Raw genomic sequence first — 16,503 nt, 5'->3', positions numbered from 1 at the left:
TCCACCAAAGGTGGAAAAAGGCGGTACAGACAACCAACGCCACCTGCGTTTCCATGGTGAGCGTTGGGTCCAGGTGTACGCCCAAGCTGTGGACTCCACTTGTCGGAGCCAGGGCCACCCCCCAAATGAGAGTCGCCCAGGCCGCCAGCCACGGGGGCCCCCAGCCTCAGAACTTCTGTCTTGTCTGGGTTCAGCCTCAGCCCATTCTCCTGCACCCATTGCAGTACGGTCCCCAGGCAGCACTGAAGGGACAGGACAGCATCACCTGCAGTTGGTAAAAAGGAGATGTAGAGCTGGGTGTCATCAGCATACTGATGACACGATGCTCCACATCCCCTGATGACGCCAGCCAGCGGCCTCATATAGATGTTGAACAGCATTGGGGAGATAATCGACCCCTGTGGAACCGCGCAATTGGAACTCCACGGGGCCGAGACACTCTCCCCAAACTGAACTCTCTGGGGGCGGTCCTCCAAGAAGGAACAGAGCCAGGCTAATGCCAAGCCACCAATTCCCAACTCGGAGAGCCTCCCCAGAAGGATACCGTGGTTGACGGTATCAAAGGCTGTCGAGGAGGACCAACAGGCGTTTTGCCCGTCAGCCTCCCTCAATAAGTCATCATACAGGGTGACCGATGCCGTCTCTGTGCTGTGGCATGGCCTGAAGCCTGACTGAAACGGATCCAGGGCATGTTTCATCCAAGTGCGCCTGAAGGTGGTCTGCCACTACCCTCTCGACCACTTTGCTCATGAAAGAAACATTGGCGATGGGCCTATAATTGCCAATTTCATCTGCTGCCAAACTAGGTTTCTCTCTGATGGGCCTAATGAGTGTCTTCTTGAGGGCAGGAAAGACCCATTTATTATTGCTGTGGCCCATTCTGTTGTTTTCGGCCTGGCTGCTTTGATTAGACAGGCCGGGCAAGGGTCAAGGGAGGAGGTGGTGGCTCGACAGCGGTCAAGCACCTTGGCCACAGAGTCAGGCATTACCGGCTGAAAGGAATTGAAAATTACCAGCAAGACGGAGCGCTGGACATCTCAGCTCGACTCCCTGCATTCAAAAAAGGAGAGAGCTCCCAGTGGATGGCCTCCACTTTAGATTTAAAAAATGCTGCAAATTGGTCCGGTGAGAAACTAAGGGGAGGCCCACCTCCTGGACCAATTCCAGATAGGTCGTGCACTATACGGAAGAGCTCCGCCTGCTGGTTGGACGCTTTGCTTATCTGGTTAGTGAAGAATGATCGACATGCAGCCTTCACCTTATTCAGGTAAAGGTTAGTTGCGACCTTAACAATTATGATCCGTCGGGTTCATAGCCTTCTCCTTATTCGCTTCATTGCTCAAAACTCCTGGTTAAACCAGGGCGCCGGGTGAGTTCTGCGCTGGAGAGGGCGTTTGGGCGTGATCGTGTCTATGGCCCTGGTGGCAGCGGTGGACCAGCTGTCAAACAGGATGTTGACAGGAGCGCTAGCCAGGTCAGCCATAATCCCTCTCATGGCATCCTGGAATCCAACCGGATCCAGTAGTCTTTGAGGGCGGACCATAGAAATAGGTCCCTGCTTCCTGCGAGGGGGGAGAGCCACTGTGAGGTTACATTTTATCAGGTGGTGATCTGACCATGACAAGGGGACTGACACAAGGTCCGTCACCATCAGATCACACTCGCCCCAATTGGAGGAAAAAACCAGGTCTAACATGTGACATGCTGGGACATGTTCAAGGAAGCCATGGTTTCCAGGAACTCAAAAGCTGGCCCAGAAGCCTCTCCCCCGCATGCATGTTTAAATCACCCAAGACGAGGAGCCTCGGGCATCCCAACAGTGCTGCGGAGACAGAGTTGGCCAGCTCTGGAAGGGAAGTGGCTGGGTTGTGGGGAGCGCAGTAACACAGCAAAATCCCAATACCATCCCTGGCCCCGATCGACACGTGGAGTGCCTCTAGACCCGGCTTTACCACCGAGGAGCGCCTGGTAACCTCCAAGCTGGATTTATAGACAATGGCTACTCCCCCCCGCCCCTCCAGTGTACCCTGGTGCTGGACATCATAACCAGGCGGACAGACGAGAGCCAGGGGAGGGCCCCCCTCCGCCAATCCACATTCTCGGTTATGCATGCCAGGTCTGCATCCTCCTCCAGGATAAGCTCTTGAATCACCTGGGGCTTGTTGGATACAGACCTGGCATTCAACAGCACCAGGGTTAGAGTGGAAGGCTGGCTGAACTAACTACCTCGATACTGAGGGTTGGTCACAGTCTCAGAACAGTGAACAGCCTTCAAACATCTGTTCATCGTTCTACTAACACGAGTAGGGACTGTGCCAATGCCATATCTCCCTCTACCCATAATCACTGGGATGTTAAAAGGCCCCTTGCTGGGCGGGCAGGTCTCCCACTCCATGCCAGACAAAGAAGAAGGAAATGAAAAAATAAATTAAAAACAGCACTAAATAGTACAACTTAACAAAATACAAAAACAATACATTACAGTACAAAATTATAAAAATCCTGATACAAAATAGAATTAAATTAAATTAAAAAGTGCCAAGAAGTTACCCCCTCCCATCTAGTCCAGGTCCATCCTCCTCCACCTCGCAACCTTGTCCTTTTAAGTTTTACTGGTCTTGGTGTTCTTAAATGTTATTTCAAAAGTTGTTTGAGAAAAGGAAAGTGCCGGAGTTTATGTGGGTTCACGGTAACACAGGGTGAGGGAGAAGCTTTGGCAAGGACTCATGACACAAAGACCCGAAGCCTGTATGAATGCCTCCCATAGGAACATCAGGTCAACCAGCCTTGAGTATTAGCAGGATGAGGTGTTTAGATGGCTGCTGTTGCTATAAAATCTGCACCCAGAGGCTTCCAAGTTTGTGGAAGCAACAAGTCAAACATTTTGGCTCGAATCCACGCTCCAGCTTATCCTGGAACCTGTTCTCTGGACCCCTAGCTTTGGACTCTGACTGCTGACTACAGTTTGTGTTTTGGCTTTTGCATTTTAGTATCTGCTTTGCATCTTCTGGACTTCTGATATTGGACTATTGCCTGTTGAAACCCCATTGGAACGTGACACAGGATTTCGGGAGTAAATCAAAATATCATCCAAATAGATGATCACAAAGCGATCAAGCAGATCTCGAAAGATGACATTCATGAATAGCTGGAGCATTGGTCAGGCCAAAAGGCATGACCAGGTATTCATGCTGGCCATAAGGAGCCCCGAAAGCCGTCTTCCACTGGTTGCCTGCACGGATTCTCACCAAATTGTAGGTGCCATGGAGGTTCAACTGGGTATAGATACGTGCCCCCTTAAGGCGATCCAGGAGTTCACCAATCAATGGCAGGGGGTAGCAGTTCCGAATAGTTATTTTATTCAAGGCCTGGTAATCATTGGAGGGGTGGAGCTCTCCGCCTTTTTTTTTTTGACAAAGACAATGGGTGCAGACAGGGGTGATGTGGATGGCCGGATGAATCCCCCTTTCAGGTTTTTATCAAGAGTTCTGGTTCGGTCATAGGGTAGATCTATCAATTTGGTGCCCCAGGCACCAAATTGATGACACAATCATAGGGTCATTGCAGGGTTAGCTGGTCGGCCCCCTTTTCCTTGAAAACATCAGCAAAGTCCCCGTATTCTGAAGGTATCATGGGACTCTGTTGATCTTGCAGCAGCCAAGGTGGCTGGTGGACCCAGATGCGGACACGGATCCCTGAAGCGCAACAGCCTTTGGGCCAAGTCTACTAGGGGGTTGTGTGTTTGGAGCCAGTAAAGTCCCCGAATGAGCGGAAAAATGGGGCATACGTGCAATGTTGAATTGTAGTTGCTCCTGATGGGGTTGGATCTGGAGAATAACCGGATAGGTTTCCTGGGTCACCGGGCCGGAGCGGAGGAGACACCCGTCTATGGACTCAACCAGGTTCGGGGTCTCTTTGTCCTGTACAGGGATCCGGTGTTGTTTCACGAAGGCCATGTCAATGAAATAGCGGCTGGCCTCAGAATTGACCATGGCATAAACAAACAGCCAGCGCCCATCCAGCAAGCAAAGTTTCACTAGCACAAGGAATGGACCCTGGATATTAACATAGGGTTCAGGGGACCCAGCTAAGTGCCCCACGTCTGGAGGTCCACTCAGACATGGGGCAAATCTTTTACTGATGGTGGTAGCACGGAGCCGGGGTGCACCACTTGACCAAGGAGTTGGAGGCGAAGTATCTGCTCCCGCACAGTACAGGCAGATTCTGGGAACGGTGTTGTGTTTTTTTCCTCAAGGGTGCGTTTTGGCCGATCAGCCCCTAACTGCATGGGCTCAGAATTCTCTTGTGCAGTGCTAATAGGCATCAGGGGTGGCTGCAAGAGATGGGAACCGCTCCGTACTAGGCGTCGACTCTCTAGGCAGCCATCAATGTGAAGGCACAGCATGATTAATTATTGCAGCATATTGGGTCAGTCTACACGCGCCAGCTCATCCAGGATATCATCAGCCAACCCCTCCATATATTGGTCCATGAGAGCTGCTTCGTTCCAGAGCAAGTCTTGAGCCAAGAGTCTGAACTCAGTGGAATACCGGGAAACTGAACCCATAATGTTTCAGGGCCCGAATCTTCCTATTGGCTGTAGTATCTTGCAAAGGATTAGCAAAAACTGCTGAAATATGGTCCAAAAAGCCCTGGTAATTGCTTAATGGGGGGAAGGAGCAAGGAGTAGAGGAGTAGCCCATTTAGCTGCCTGTCCCTTGAGAAGGCTGACTAAGAAGCATACCTTAGTTTTGTCCATGGGAAAGTCTCTTGCATGTAGCTCAATATACAGTTTACAGGAAATGCTGGAAACTCCTCCACCTTTCTTCCAAACTTTTCTGCTGCACTTGACCTGGGCAGCAGCATTGGCCTGGGATTGCAGTTGTTGCTGCTGAAACTGTGCCGTTTGTGTAATAAACTGCACCTGAGTAAGCACAGCATTCAGCTGACCAGAACCTTTGCTTGCTTCTCCCTCCATCGTGTGGAGAGTGTGTGTGGTGGAAGCAATCTGTCATGTTCCCAGGGGGGTTCAACAGGCAAAAGTCCAATGAATCAGTCCAATATCAGAAGTCCAGAAGATGCAAAGCAGATACCAAAATGCCAAAGCCAAAACACAAACTGTAGTCAGAAGTTAGAGTCCAAAGCCAGAGACTTATTACTTCCACAGGCTTCAAAGCCTTCTAGGTGCAGATTATATAGCACAAACAGTCATCAAACTCCTAGAAGTCTTCCATCTTGTTAAAACTCAGAACTAATTGATCTGATGTTCCTACAGGAAGCATTCATGCGATCCTCTGACCTTCGTGTCATGAGTGTTTGCGAAGTTTAGCCCTCACTCTGGCTACTGGGGGAGGAAAATCTGGTGGTGATTCATCTGTCTGTGCTTCTAATTGCCCAGCATTTTCCTCAGCTGTAATTAACCCCTCAGATCTTCTTTGGCTGAACTCATGACACCTTGCAATGGGAATGAGCGACCAGGAGCCAATCATCTGTGCATGGGAAAATTAGGATCCCTTGAAGCTTGAGGAAAGCAGCCACAGGAGCCATACACTTGAAGACTCTGGGAGCTGTTGCAAGCCCAAAGGGAAGTATCTTGAATTGATAAGCATTTGATCCAATCTGGAATCGAAGAAACTGTGAGAGGGGTGGATGGAGATGTGGAAATGTAAGTCTCATAGGTCCATGTCTGTGAACCAGTCATTTTTTTTCAGAGAAGCAGAATGGATTTGAGGGTTACCATGCAGAATTTGGTGGTAATGACATATTGGTTGAGCTCTCTGAGGTCTAGAATAGGTCGAAGACTGCCATCCTTTTTGGGGATGGTGAAATAATGTGAGAAAAAAATGTTTTGGTGTATTGGTTCTATGGTGTCTTTGAGAAGTAAATTCTGTATTCTTGTAGGGTTTGGAGTGGTGGTGTAACAATGTGATGAGGCAAAGGGAGCTGATGGAAATAGATGTGGTATCCATTTTGGATGATGGACAGAACCCAGGTATCGGTGGTGATGGACTCCCAGGCAGGTAAGTGCTTCCACAGAAAAGGGGGTTGATTTGTGATCTCAATCAGGAAAACGTCAAACATGTTTGGGTTTATGATCATTACGCCTCTGGATAGATTGTTGGAAGGGTTTAGGTTTATACTGTTGTTTGAAATAAGGTGTGTAGGATGTTTGACGTTGGGGTTCACATTGGGACCTTTGGTAGGAACTGTAAGGTCACTTCCATTGGTTACATTGGGGTGTTGTTAATAAGTAGGGTAGATGCCCCATCATTTGGCAGCCAAACACTTCTTTTGGACATTTTCTAGGATGATGTCCATTTCAGCATTAAAAAGGTGATTCCCGTCAAAGGGGAGGTCTTCAATACGTGCCCGAGCATCTCTGGCAAGGCCAGCTGTTCATAGCCAGGAAAAACATGTCAATACTACAGAGGTAGCCATTGATTTAGCCGTTGCATCTACAGTGTGTTTGTTTGAAAACGTTTCTTGTTTAGCAACAGAGAGTCCCTCCTGTTGGAAAGTTTGTACTAGTACCTTTTTATCTTCAGGCAAGGAGTCAAGAAAAGTGGCCAAATGAATCCCAAATGAAGCGCTGATATGCCCCCATAGCCCCTTGATAATTCGCTATTCTCATTCTGAAAGCCACTGAGGAGTTAAGCCACCTGTCCATGGAGTCGATTTTCTGACTTTGTTGGGCAAAATTAGGGTCTACTGATGTCGAGATTGAGACTGAGAGGCTTCAATGAATATCGAATTCGCGGCCGGTTGCTTTTGAAGAAAGAGTGCTCCTGGGTCATGTATATTGTGGCAATCAACCCTCTGTTGCCCCTATTTCTTTGGGCCTCACAAAGGAACACACGCCCTTTTCGCTGCCACCAGGTATTCTCTAATACCACTTCAAGACCCACACAGGAGCTGCCACCCCAAATAGGTCATATACTTTAGGAAGCAGGGTTTATGATTAAGTATTCTTTTATTATTTATTTATTCTATTTATATCCCACCTATCTGGTCGTTATGACAAAAAACAACAGGAAAATCATATATGAGTCCGTTCAGGTGTTAATACTTTTTAGATCATGCAATCGCTTTACTATCAATTTTATATATCTCTTGTTATGCTTATACGTTCATTCCTGCTTGTTACATGTGTTTTACTTTCAATTTTCTCTCCTAAACCCCTTTAATCTATTCCTAAACCCTAACACTCTCTATACATCTTCTGGTCTTTCTACCTCTCCCTAACTCCAACTGTCCCTAACTGTCCCTTCAACTCCCTGTCACTCCAGCTCCGCCCCTCCTGCTCTATCCTTGGCTCCTCCTCCTTTTTTGCTGTGATGGACAGGCAGGAATGACATCACCTTTTTGGATTCCGCTACATACCTCCCCCCTTAGCAAGTTTGTTCCATGAAGTAAACCTATAGTGGTTTGCTCCATGAAGAATGTAGAAGCAGTTTAATATTTACCCAACTTATAATAACATTACACATTTTTAATTCACATTAATACTTACTCAACATCATTAACCTCAGTCAATTAACATTTGCAACCAACACTTTCAATTTCCTTGTTATTACACTTTTCCATTGCTTACCATTCTATCATTTAAAGTACAATTACATTTGCAGTTATTTATTTTTATTTACACATAACTGGAACAGTTTATTACATCCTACATTTCTTACTATTCTTTCATTTCAAAGGACAATTACTTTTGCAATTACTTATTTTTATACATAACTGGAAGTTTATTCCATTCTACATTTTCTTTCAGTAGTCTTTTTTTCTCTTCCTTCTGTCTCTGTGCCCAGGCTTTAGCAACTATCTTTTGAGTCTTTCTTTTTCTGCGAAATTCAAAGTCCAAACCTTGCAAGTTCCTCTTCCGGTTTGCAAGCTTGTTCTTGTAGGCTTTCCCAGTTCATAATTCCATTAAAGGTACTGAATCTGTGCATAGTCCAAATTGTCCTTTCCCCTTGCACAGCTTGATTTCCTGTAACAACCACCCCCTTTTGTCACACTTACGTTCCCTCGATGCAAGGTGTCTCACCCGTCTGCAGCTTTCCATTCAGGAACATAGCTGGCCGATGATCTTTCTTGTCTGCTTGGCTCTGGGTTCGAATCTGTCACTCAGCGTGGAACTCTAAGCCTCTCACAATCAGACTGGCCATCACCGCCTCCTTCCGCTTCCCAACGACCTCCTCACAGTTGCTCGCCCCATGGATATTTTCAGCTTTCTTTTTGTGTCAGGTTAAATGTAGGGACAGCTAATTCCCTGAACTCTGGTGTACCCTTTAGAGTTGCACCTCTAGTATCAATTTGGTGCACTGCTCCCTGTGCTACTACTGGTTCTCCCTTCTCTTGGCTTCTATAACTTATTTTATTCATTTTGGGGATTATTTTGTGTGGATCTGCCTCATTTAATTGTAACTTGTTTCCTTTGGAGGGTTTTAGCTCAGATTCTCATCTTCAGGGTTAAATGCTATCTCTTTGGCTTTTCTGTCAGCCTCTAGCTCCTGTTCCTATTGCTGGCCCTGCAAACCCTCTGCTGCAATCTCTAGGGGTCTCTGCAAAGTGTTCCCTAAGTTATCTATACATTGAATTGCTGTTTCAGGACCTTGCTTCCCCTCTATTTTCTCCCAATTTTGTTCTAATTTTGAATTTAGTGTTTCCTGTCTTCCTTTTGATTTTGTATACACAAAATTAACCTGCTTCAACTCATCCCTACTCTTTCCAAGTACTGACACCTCTCCGTGTTCATGTTTCAGTTGTTCTGTGTGTTCATGTTTCAGTTGATTAAAAATCTTATTAATGTCTTCAATATAATTATTGTAATAATCCCTATTGGATTTATCCTCCCTATTTCTTTTACTTTGACATATGTCACAACTATGACAACATTCTTTTATCTCCTTTCCAATTTTTGGCCAATAGTACTTCTGAGATATTCTTTGCTTAGTCGCTGTTATACCTAAATGTCCAGATAAGGTGTCTGCGTAACTTTTTTCCAATATTTTCTGTCTGTATTTAGAAAGAACTATTAGTAGTTTCTGAAGGTTCTCCCCTTCTCTCCTGGGATTTATTAAGATCTCACTATATAAAAGGCCCTTTTCCTCAAAGTACCTCTCGGGGTTCTCAGGGGTTACTGGATCTTTGCCAACCATTTTAACGCATTGTTCTAAAGTTGGATCTGTTTCTTGATCCTTTTTAAATGTACTTTCATTTGGATTCCTCATTGTTACCAAATCAGCTATTTCATCATTGCCCCTAATTATTTCATTAGGGGTCTCAAGTTTTTCCTCAGATATTTATTTTCTTTCTGGGAGTCAGTACTCACCAAAACACTCTAGACATGCTCAGAGAGATCTATACCTATCAGGCATGACACTGGCAGTTCACTAGCAATTCCTATTTTCCACCAACCAGTCCACCCTTGATATTTTATTGGTATTTTTGCCACTGGTAATGTAATTATCTTTGTCCCAATTCCTTCGACTTTTATGCTTTCTCCTTTCACTATAAATTCTGAAGGGATTATTTCTGGATGGCATAATGTTACTTGAAAGCATGAGTCCTTTAGAGCTGAATATTTAGTCTCATTTATATAAATAGCATCCCCAGAATATTTCATAGTTCCTGATTATTTTCAATCAAGTAACATTGGAGAATTTGAGCTACTGGGAGTTGTTCTTGTTGTTCTGGGCTCTCTGCTCTAGCACTAACTGTGGTTGCCATGGCACCTGCTTCAACTGCCCCTGTAGGTGCCTCCTTCTGCTATATGCAATATACTTTCTTAAGTACCTCTAAATTCCCTTTTTGTTGCCCAAAATCTTTATTTTTAACACATTGCAATTTAAAGTGGCCTTGTTCTCCACAAGCAAAACATCTAACAGCTTTTCATTCAAAACTAGATTTCTCTCCTTTCCCTTCCCAGTTTTTAAATTTCTACTGGCCCTGCTCTGAGGGCTTGCCCTTAAAATGGCTTCCAACTGTCGGTTGATCTCTGAGGTACATTCTGGGTTCTCTCTTTCTGTCATCCCAAGCTTTCCCTTCAAATTTTACCTCAGAATAATTTGAGTTCTTTACTTCTTTTATATGTTCAGCTGGTTTTGATAGATTCCCTTCAGGATGGAATTCCTTATTATTATATTTTTGAACTGTAACTTCCCTCAGTTTTACTCTTAGTTCGTCCCTGAGCTGTACCATCTGTTCCTCAGCCCTAGCTCTTATTTCTTTTAATTTTTCTTCAGTCTTAGCTTTGATTTCTTTTAATTTAATGTCTTTTTGCAGATTCCATTTTTCAAGATCTTGCTTACTTTGTCTGGCCTGAGCCTCATATTTTTCTCTTTTGGAAACTTCTTCAACTGCTGAATTGTCCCTAATTGTCCCTTCAACTCCCTGTCACTCCAGCTGTGCCCCTCCTGCTCTATCCTTGGCTCCTCCCCTTTTTTTGCTGTGATGGACAGGCAGGAATGACATCACCTTTTTGGATTCCGCTATATATATGGTAAAGATTATCGATTCATTTTGATACCAAATGAGAGGCTGGCTTGGTCCAGGATCATTGAGCAGTGCTGAGAAGGGATGGTAGCATGAAAATATGGACTGGAGTAGTTGTATCTGTTTCAGTTGTGGGGAGATGGGTCTGTAGATTCAAAGACTTAACCATGAGTTGAGCATATGTTTGAAAATCCTCTGCCGGTGATAGAGGATCTACATCTGCCAGGTCAGAATCTGGTGATGTGAGAAGCACAGATGGGAGTTTGTGGCCAGGATCCACGTTCTGAGATTTCGGGATCAGGTCTGGAATTGATAGAACATCAGTCAACTTCGGTGTCGAGAAGTTGTAATGTTCTCGGTGGCCTGCTACCGAATGAGGTGGCATGTCCATGGACATCTGTCGACATCAAAGATATCAACTGCCATCGACATTGGTGTGGCTGTGGACAAAGGTAAAAATCTGTGGGCCTTGGTGTCATAGTCGACATCTTGGTATTGATGGGCTACGTGTTTAGGTTGGTGTCTATATCAAGAGTCAGCGCTTGGAAAAGTGTGAACTGGAGCATCCATGCACCAGGACTGATATTGAGAGTCATCAATATCGGAGCCAGTATCTCTGTGATGTCAAAAAGGCGACTGTGGCTGATTTGATGGGCACGTCAGCGGGCCTGTCAAACAGATTGAGGCCGGACACGCCAAGCGGGAAGAACAATCTCCATCATTTTGAGCTGGAAAATATCAGCTGACCGGCTGCAAATGCTTCACGACTGGAAGCGTTTGTCAATTGCCTTGAGATTTTGAGGCGGTTGGTATACAACTGTTTGATGACCACGCATGTCTGGTTGATAAGCTCATTTTGACACCGAAGGGTGTCGAGATGGAGGTTGCTGGTGTAATAGTGCTGTGGGGCCAGACAAGATGATCGGTTGAACAGCTCTGGTGGATTTATTAGTAGAACATTGATCGGGGCAAATGGCTACCCGATGAGAGTGCTGAGCGTGGCTTTGGCCCGTGCGTGCTGGCGGAATTGCTTCATAAGCCTGATGCACATGGTAGTGCGTTGGTGGTGGTGGCAGCAGGCTGGATGGTACAGGATAGAGCACAGTGTCGGGCTGAGGCTCTGATTTCGCTCTCTCCAGTGAGGCGTCCATGGACGGATTACTTGGAGAGATAGACTGTTGGGGACTAGCAGGCGAGGAAGTAAGATAATCTACTCACTTGTCCCATTCCGGTGATTGAGATGTTGGCTGGTGAGATGGGATTCCTTCTTCATCAGAAGGTGAACCAACACAAATCAAATTGCCAGATTCGGAGACCTGTTGCAGAGTGATTACAGGGGATTTTGTCTTTGTTTAGATCTTTTGGATTGAGGAGGATGTGTAACTGAGGAGGTCTTGGGAGACATTTTTTGCTTCCCGGAGGACTTCAATGTTGAGGTTTTCAATGTCAAGTGCTTGGGTCTGTGTCTCTTAGAAGTTTTTGATGAAGTCAAAGGGGCATCAGAGTGTGATGGTGTAGCTGAAGGGCGCTGTTTAGTTAATTCAGAGATGGCTTTTTCCATGGCTTTAGCCTGTGAAGCAGCTTTACATAGAGGTTTAAGCCACAGGTTTTACAGGTTGTAAAGATTGCTCCCAGAGATGGAGTTTAAGTCTAGAAAGGCGAGAATGGAGGACTCCCCTTTTGAAATTATTAAAATGAGCACACAAGGTTTGGTGTGCCTTGCCTAGACAAAAAAGGCACTTTGTGTGGCTATCCAACAGTGGAATTTTATTATCACAAACCACACAGTGTTTAAACGGAGGGTCATAAAATAAAGAGGAACGGGGAGGGGCAATGGCCAGACGCCAAGGCACTAGGAAAAAAACCTAGGGAACAGTTTGTATTATTAGCAATTTAGAAATAAAAATGAAAGAAAAAACATTAGGAATCAAGAATAAAAACTCTCACTTTTAACTCAGAGAAGCTAGAAATAAGAGACTCTTCACGGCAGTTAAAAGAAACTGAAGGGAGAGTCTTGGCGCCAATGTACTTGTGTGGTGGGGGAAGCGTCTAGTCTAATGTGGTTTTTTGCTACCGCAGCAGCTCAAGAATCTTCTGACGAGGCTCCACGCAGGCACAGATCACTCACGGTGTGATTCACAGAGGCCATGAAGAACTGAAAGAACAGAAAGGAAATGGAGAATCATATGTCAAAGACACATATTCCTGTTTACAAATACAGGAGGATGAGGCTGTTTGTGCCATCAAAAGCATCTGGATTAATATAATTGGGGCAAAAACAAAAGGACCGTGATAGTTGAAGTCTACTACCCACTGTTCCATCAAGAAGATGCAGATGAACATTTTGAAAAACAAACTGTAAGAATTTCAAAGAAACACAATGTACTAGTAATTGGAGACTTCAATTATGCTGATATCTATTGGGAGACAAATTTTGCCAAATATTGACCTTCCAAGAAATTCCTGGCTTGCTTATCCATCCATCCGTCCGTCCGTCCGTCCGTCCGTCCATCCATCCATCCATCCATCCATCCATCCATCCATCCATCCATCCGTATGTGACTCATAATTTTCTTCTACAAAAACTGGAGAAAGAAAACAGAGGAGTAGCAATCCTTGACTTGAACCTAACTAATAGAGATGCCTTGGTGGAAGAAGAGGCAGCAAGAGAGACTCTGGTTGAGAGTGGCCATGTTTTACTTGAATTCTTAATTTCAACACGAAGAGCAGAGTGTAGCTGCACATATATGCTAGACTTTAGGAAACCCAATTTTGATAAACTCAGACCAATGACAGGCAAGGTCCCATGGCAGGAAATCCTAACAGGAAAAGGAGTCAAAGATGGGTGGGAGATTCTTTAAAAGGACATACAAAAGGCACAACTACAAACAATTCCAACCAAAAAAAATGTGAAAGAAAGCAAAAAATACCAATGTGGCTTCACAAAAAGCTCAGAGAGGACTTGAAAACAAAAACAAAAGACACAAACACTAAAGGAAGTGGAAGGAAGGTAGGTTACAAAGGAAGAATACAGTCAGAAAGCAAACAATTGTAAGGATTGCATTAGGAAGGCAAAAGCTGAGAACAAGCTGAGATTAGCCAGATACACTAAAAGCAATTTTAAAAAGCATTCTTCAGGTATGTGTGTAACAAAAGAGAAAAGAATCAATGGCTCACATAGACAATCAGCTCAGTCTTCTCCCAAAAGACACTCTGTACTCTCTAGGCAAATGTGAAGTACAAAGGGACGGGATAGGATTGTAGCTTGAAACTGATAAACAGTCAAGAATTATCTTGCTAATTTAAATAAGTTCCAATCTCCCGGGATGGATGCACTGTATCCAAGGATATTGAAAGAACTGGCTGAACAGACTGCAAAAGTACTGTCTCTTCTTGAGATCATGAAGAATGGGTGAAGTACCAGATGACTGGATAAAGTGGTCCCAATCTTCAAAAAGGGCAAAAAGGAGGAACTAGGAGGAACTACTTGACTGGTCAGCCTCACATCAATGTCAGGGAAAATTCTGGATCAGATTACAAAACAGCCACTCTCCAAGAGCCTTGGGGAAAATGCAGTAATAAGTAGAAGCTAACATAGATTTGTCAAGAGTAATTTGATCTCACTTTTTGATCGAGTAACCTCCCTGACAGAAAGATGCAATGCTAGAGACATAATATATCTTGACTTCAGTGAAGCTTTTCACAAAGTGCCCCATGATATGCTGATTCGCAAGCTAACTAGGTGTGCAATGGATAGAAAAAGTGTTATGTGGATAGAAAGTCGGCTACAGAATCATACTGAGAGAGTGCTTATCAATGGCGGCTCCTCAAACAGGGAGAAGGTATCAAGTGGGATAACAAGGCTCATTTCTGGGCCTGGTGATCTTCAACGTTTTTATTTATGACTTGGACAAGGGACTGCAGGAAATATATATCTAATTTGCAGATGACACTAAATTGGGTGGAATAGCTAATACCTTTGAAGACTGAACAAAATTCAAGAAGATCTTGATAGCTTGAGTACTAGGCTGAAAACAACAGAATGAAATTTAACAGGGATAAATGTAAAGTTCTACAACTAGAGGGGAAAAAACCCAAAATGCCATATTTACAAGATGTGGGATACTTAGCTCAGTAATACAATGAGTGAGAAGAAATTGTTGTAGATCAAAAGCTGAGTATGAACCAACAATGTGATGTAGCTCTGAAAAAAAAAGCAGAATCTGCTCTTGATCATCTCAGAGTGCAGGATGTGCAATAATGAGCTCAAGCTACAGGAAGCCAGATTTGGGCTGAATATCAGGAAAAACTTCTTAACTGTTAGAGCAGTACAACAATGGAACGAATTACCTGGGGAGGTGGTGAGTGCTCCAACTCTGGAAGCATTCAAAAGAAAATTCGACAACCATCTGTCCAATCTGCTTTGACTTGTATTCCTGCGCTGAGTAGTGGGTTGGACTCAATGGTCTTACAGGCCTCTTCCAACTTCATTATTCTGTGATTTTATGATACTGCAAACTGCTTACAGTTCTAGAATGAGGCAGATTTTCTGTAATTCCTTCTTCAAAAACATATATTTTTATTTTAAAAAGTCTGGTCCAGACAAGAAATATGATCATTTCAGAACACTTATGGATTTTAACCAGGGATAAGCAGTGGATATGCAATGGTCCCTCTTGGGTCTGTGCCCAGAGGTGGGATTCAGCTGGTTCGCACCAGATCTATAGAAGTGGTTCCTAAATTTGCTTTTGGTTCGTAGGTCTGGTTGCTGGCCTGAGATGAATGAAGGAGGAGGGGCCAGGTGACCAGTGATGAGCGGGGGGCAGGGGGGGCTATGATTTTTTTTCAAGTTAAAGGTACCATATAACTAAGACTGTTGCTCTGACAATTTGGGGAGAGAAATGGCACACAGATTGTCTACTCTGTCAGAAGCAGGAAGACAGCTATCAGTTTTTTAACACTAGTAAGACTTGCCATTATTGAAGGCCAGGGCCAAGAAAGGAAAGCAGATCAACATATCAAAGGGGAAATCAAAACTATCCAGACATTCAGGCTGGGGTGGGGGCCGGAGGGACTCCGAGGGGGAGGGACTAAAGGGCACAGAGCATACTAATCTTCAGAGGACTGTTGAGATTGGCTTTCAAGCTTTCATTTTTGAGATTACTTTCAAGTAAGTATGCTTCTTTTCACATGATTTTTTAAAAACATAAGAGACATGTAATTTTGCATATGATGAAATACAGATATGTAGAATGGGTCTGGTCTGGCAGCAAGGGAGATTTCCACCCTCACGGATTTTATGCTACATCAGCTTGTGGAGACAAGTCTCTCTCTCTCCCCACCCCCAATTAAGGGCATTTATTTGCAAAGGCTTTCACGGTCGGGATCTGATGGTTGTTGTGGATTTTTCGGGCTGTTTGGCCGTGTTCTGAAGGTTGAAATGTTAGGAAGAACAACCTTCAGAACACAATCAAAGAGCCCGAAAACCCCACAAAAACAATTAAGGGAATAACCTTTCAACTTTTTGGAATTGGCAGGTAGATGCGAGGAATCCATACAAAACCTGTGGTTGCTATAATTGTTATGTGTTGTCAATTTCCCCCTTACTTAGGGTGACCCTAGGAATGAGCAATCTCCAACATGGCCTGGCCTCAGCAGCCCTGCCCATCTATTGCAAACTCAAGCTTGTGGTTTCCTTAGAGAGTAGGTCTATCTTGCATTTAGCCTTCCTCTTTCCCTGCTGCCTTCCACCTTTCCCAGTATTATGGTCTTTTTCAATCTATGCCTGCCTTCTCATGCTGTGCCCAAAGTAGGACAGCCTCAGGTTTGTTTGTTTGTTTTTGCCTCCAGAGATAATTTAGGCTTAATTAGATCTAGAACCCACTTACTCATTTTTTTGCAGTCCAGGGTATCTGCCATACAATCCGATCAGGCCGAGGGTGTCTGCAAAGATGATCGTAATTTTGTTAATCGAGACAATCCTCTTTGAAGAGCCACGTGTCTGCAAGC

General features: G+C 44.5%; 1 protein-coding gene and 2 long non-coding RNA genes across 19 annotated transcripts in view; 2 read left to right on the top strand and 1 right to left on the bottom strand.

Annotated features, from left to right (window-relative positions):
- LOC144583525 (uncharacterized) overlaps positions 1 to 16,503 on the top strand; it is a 359,409-nt gene that overhangs the window by 239,929 nt on the left and 102,977 nt on the right. The window lies entirely within an intron of this gene.
- Positions 1 to 16,503, top strand: part of LOC140708209 (uncharacterized) — a 93,790-nt gene that overhangs the window by 35,794 nt on the left and 41,493 nt on the right. For 4 of the 5 annotated variants that reach the window (XR_013537346.1, XR_013537342.1, XR_013537345.1 and 1 more), the window contains exon 1: positions 5,936 to 6,020. This is a non-coding gene — a long non-coding RNA (uncharacterized LOC140708209). Of the gene's footprint in view, positions 1 to 5,410; positions 6,021 to 16,503 lie in introns of those variants that run through there. The other variant, XR_013537347.1, reaches the window with a different exon arrangement.
- The window catches only part of PIGA (phosphatidylinositol glycan anchor biosynthesis class A), a 49,430-nt gene continuing 44,752 nt past the window's right edge, over positions 11,826 to 16,503 (bottom strand). For 7 of the 13 annotated variants that reach the window (XR_013537329.1, XR_013537337.1, XR_013537335.1 and 4 more), the window contains 3 exons: positions 16,383 to 16,437; positions 12,944 to 13,079; positions 11,826 to 12,649 (listed from right to left, as the gene is read on the bottom strand). Coding sequence is in view for 2 of the 13 variants with exons in the window: in XM_078377425.1 (XP_078233551.1) it covers positions 16,383 to 16,437 (55 nt within the window). In the remaining 11 variants the exon portion in view is untranslated. The remainder of the gene's footprint in view (positions 12,650 to 12,943; positions 13,080 to 16,382; positions 16,438 to 16,503) is intronic. The other 6 variants (XR_013537332.1, XM_078377425.1, XR_013537330.1 and 3 more) reach the window with 3 other exon arrangements.

The sequence above is a fragment of the Pogona vitticeps genome, chromosome 6 (assembly GCF_051106095.1).
Source record: "Pogona vitticeps strain Pit_001003342236 chromosome 6, PviZW2.1, whole genome shotgun sequence".
NCBI classification, from domain to species: domain Eukaryota; kingdom Metazoa; phylum Chordata; class Lepidosauria; order Squamata; family Agamidae; genus Pogona; species Pogona vitticeps.
This window is presented reverse-complemented; position numbering and strand designations above follow the sequence as displayed.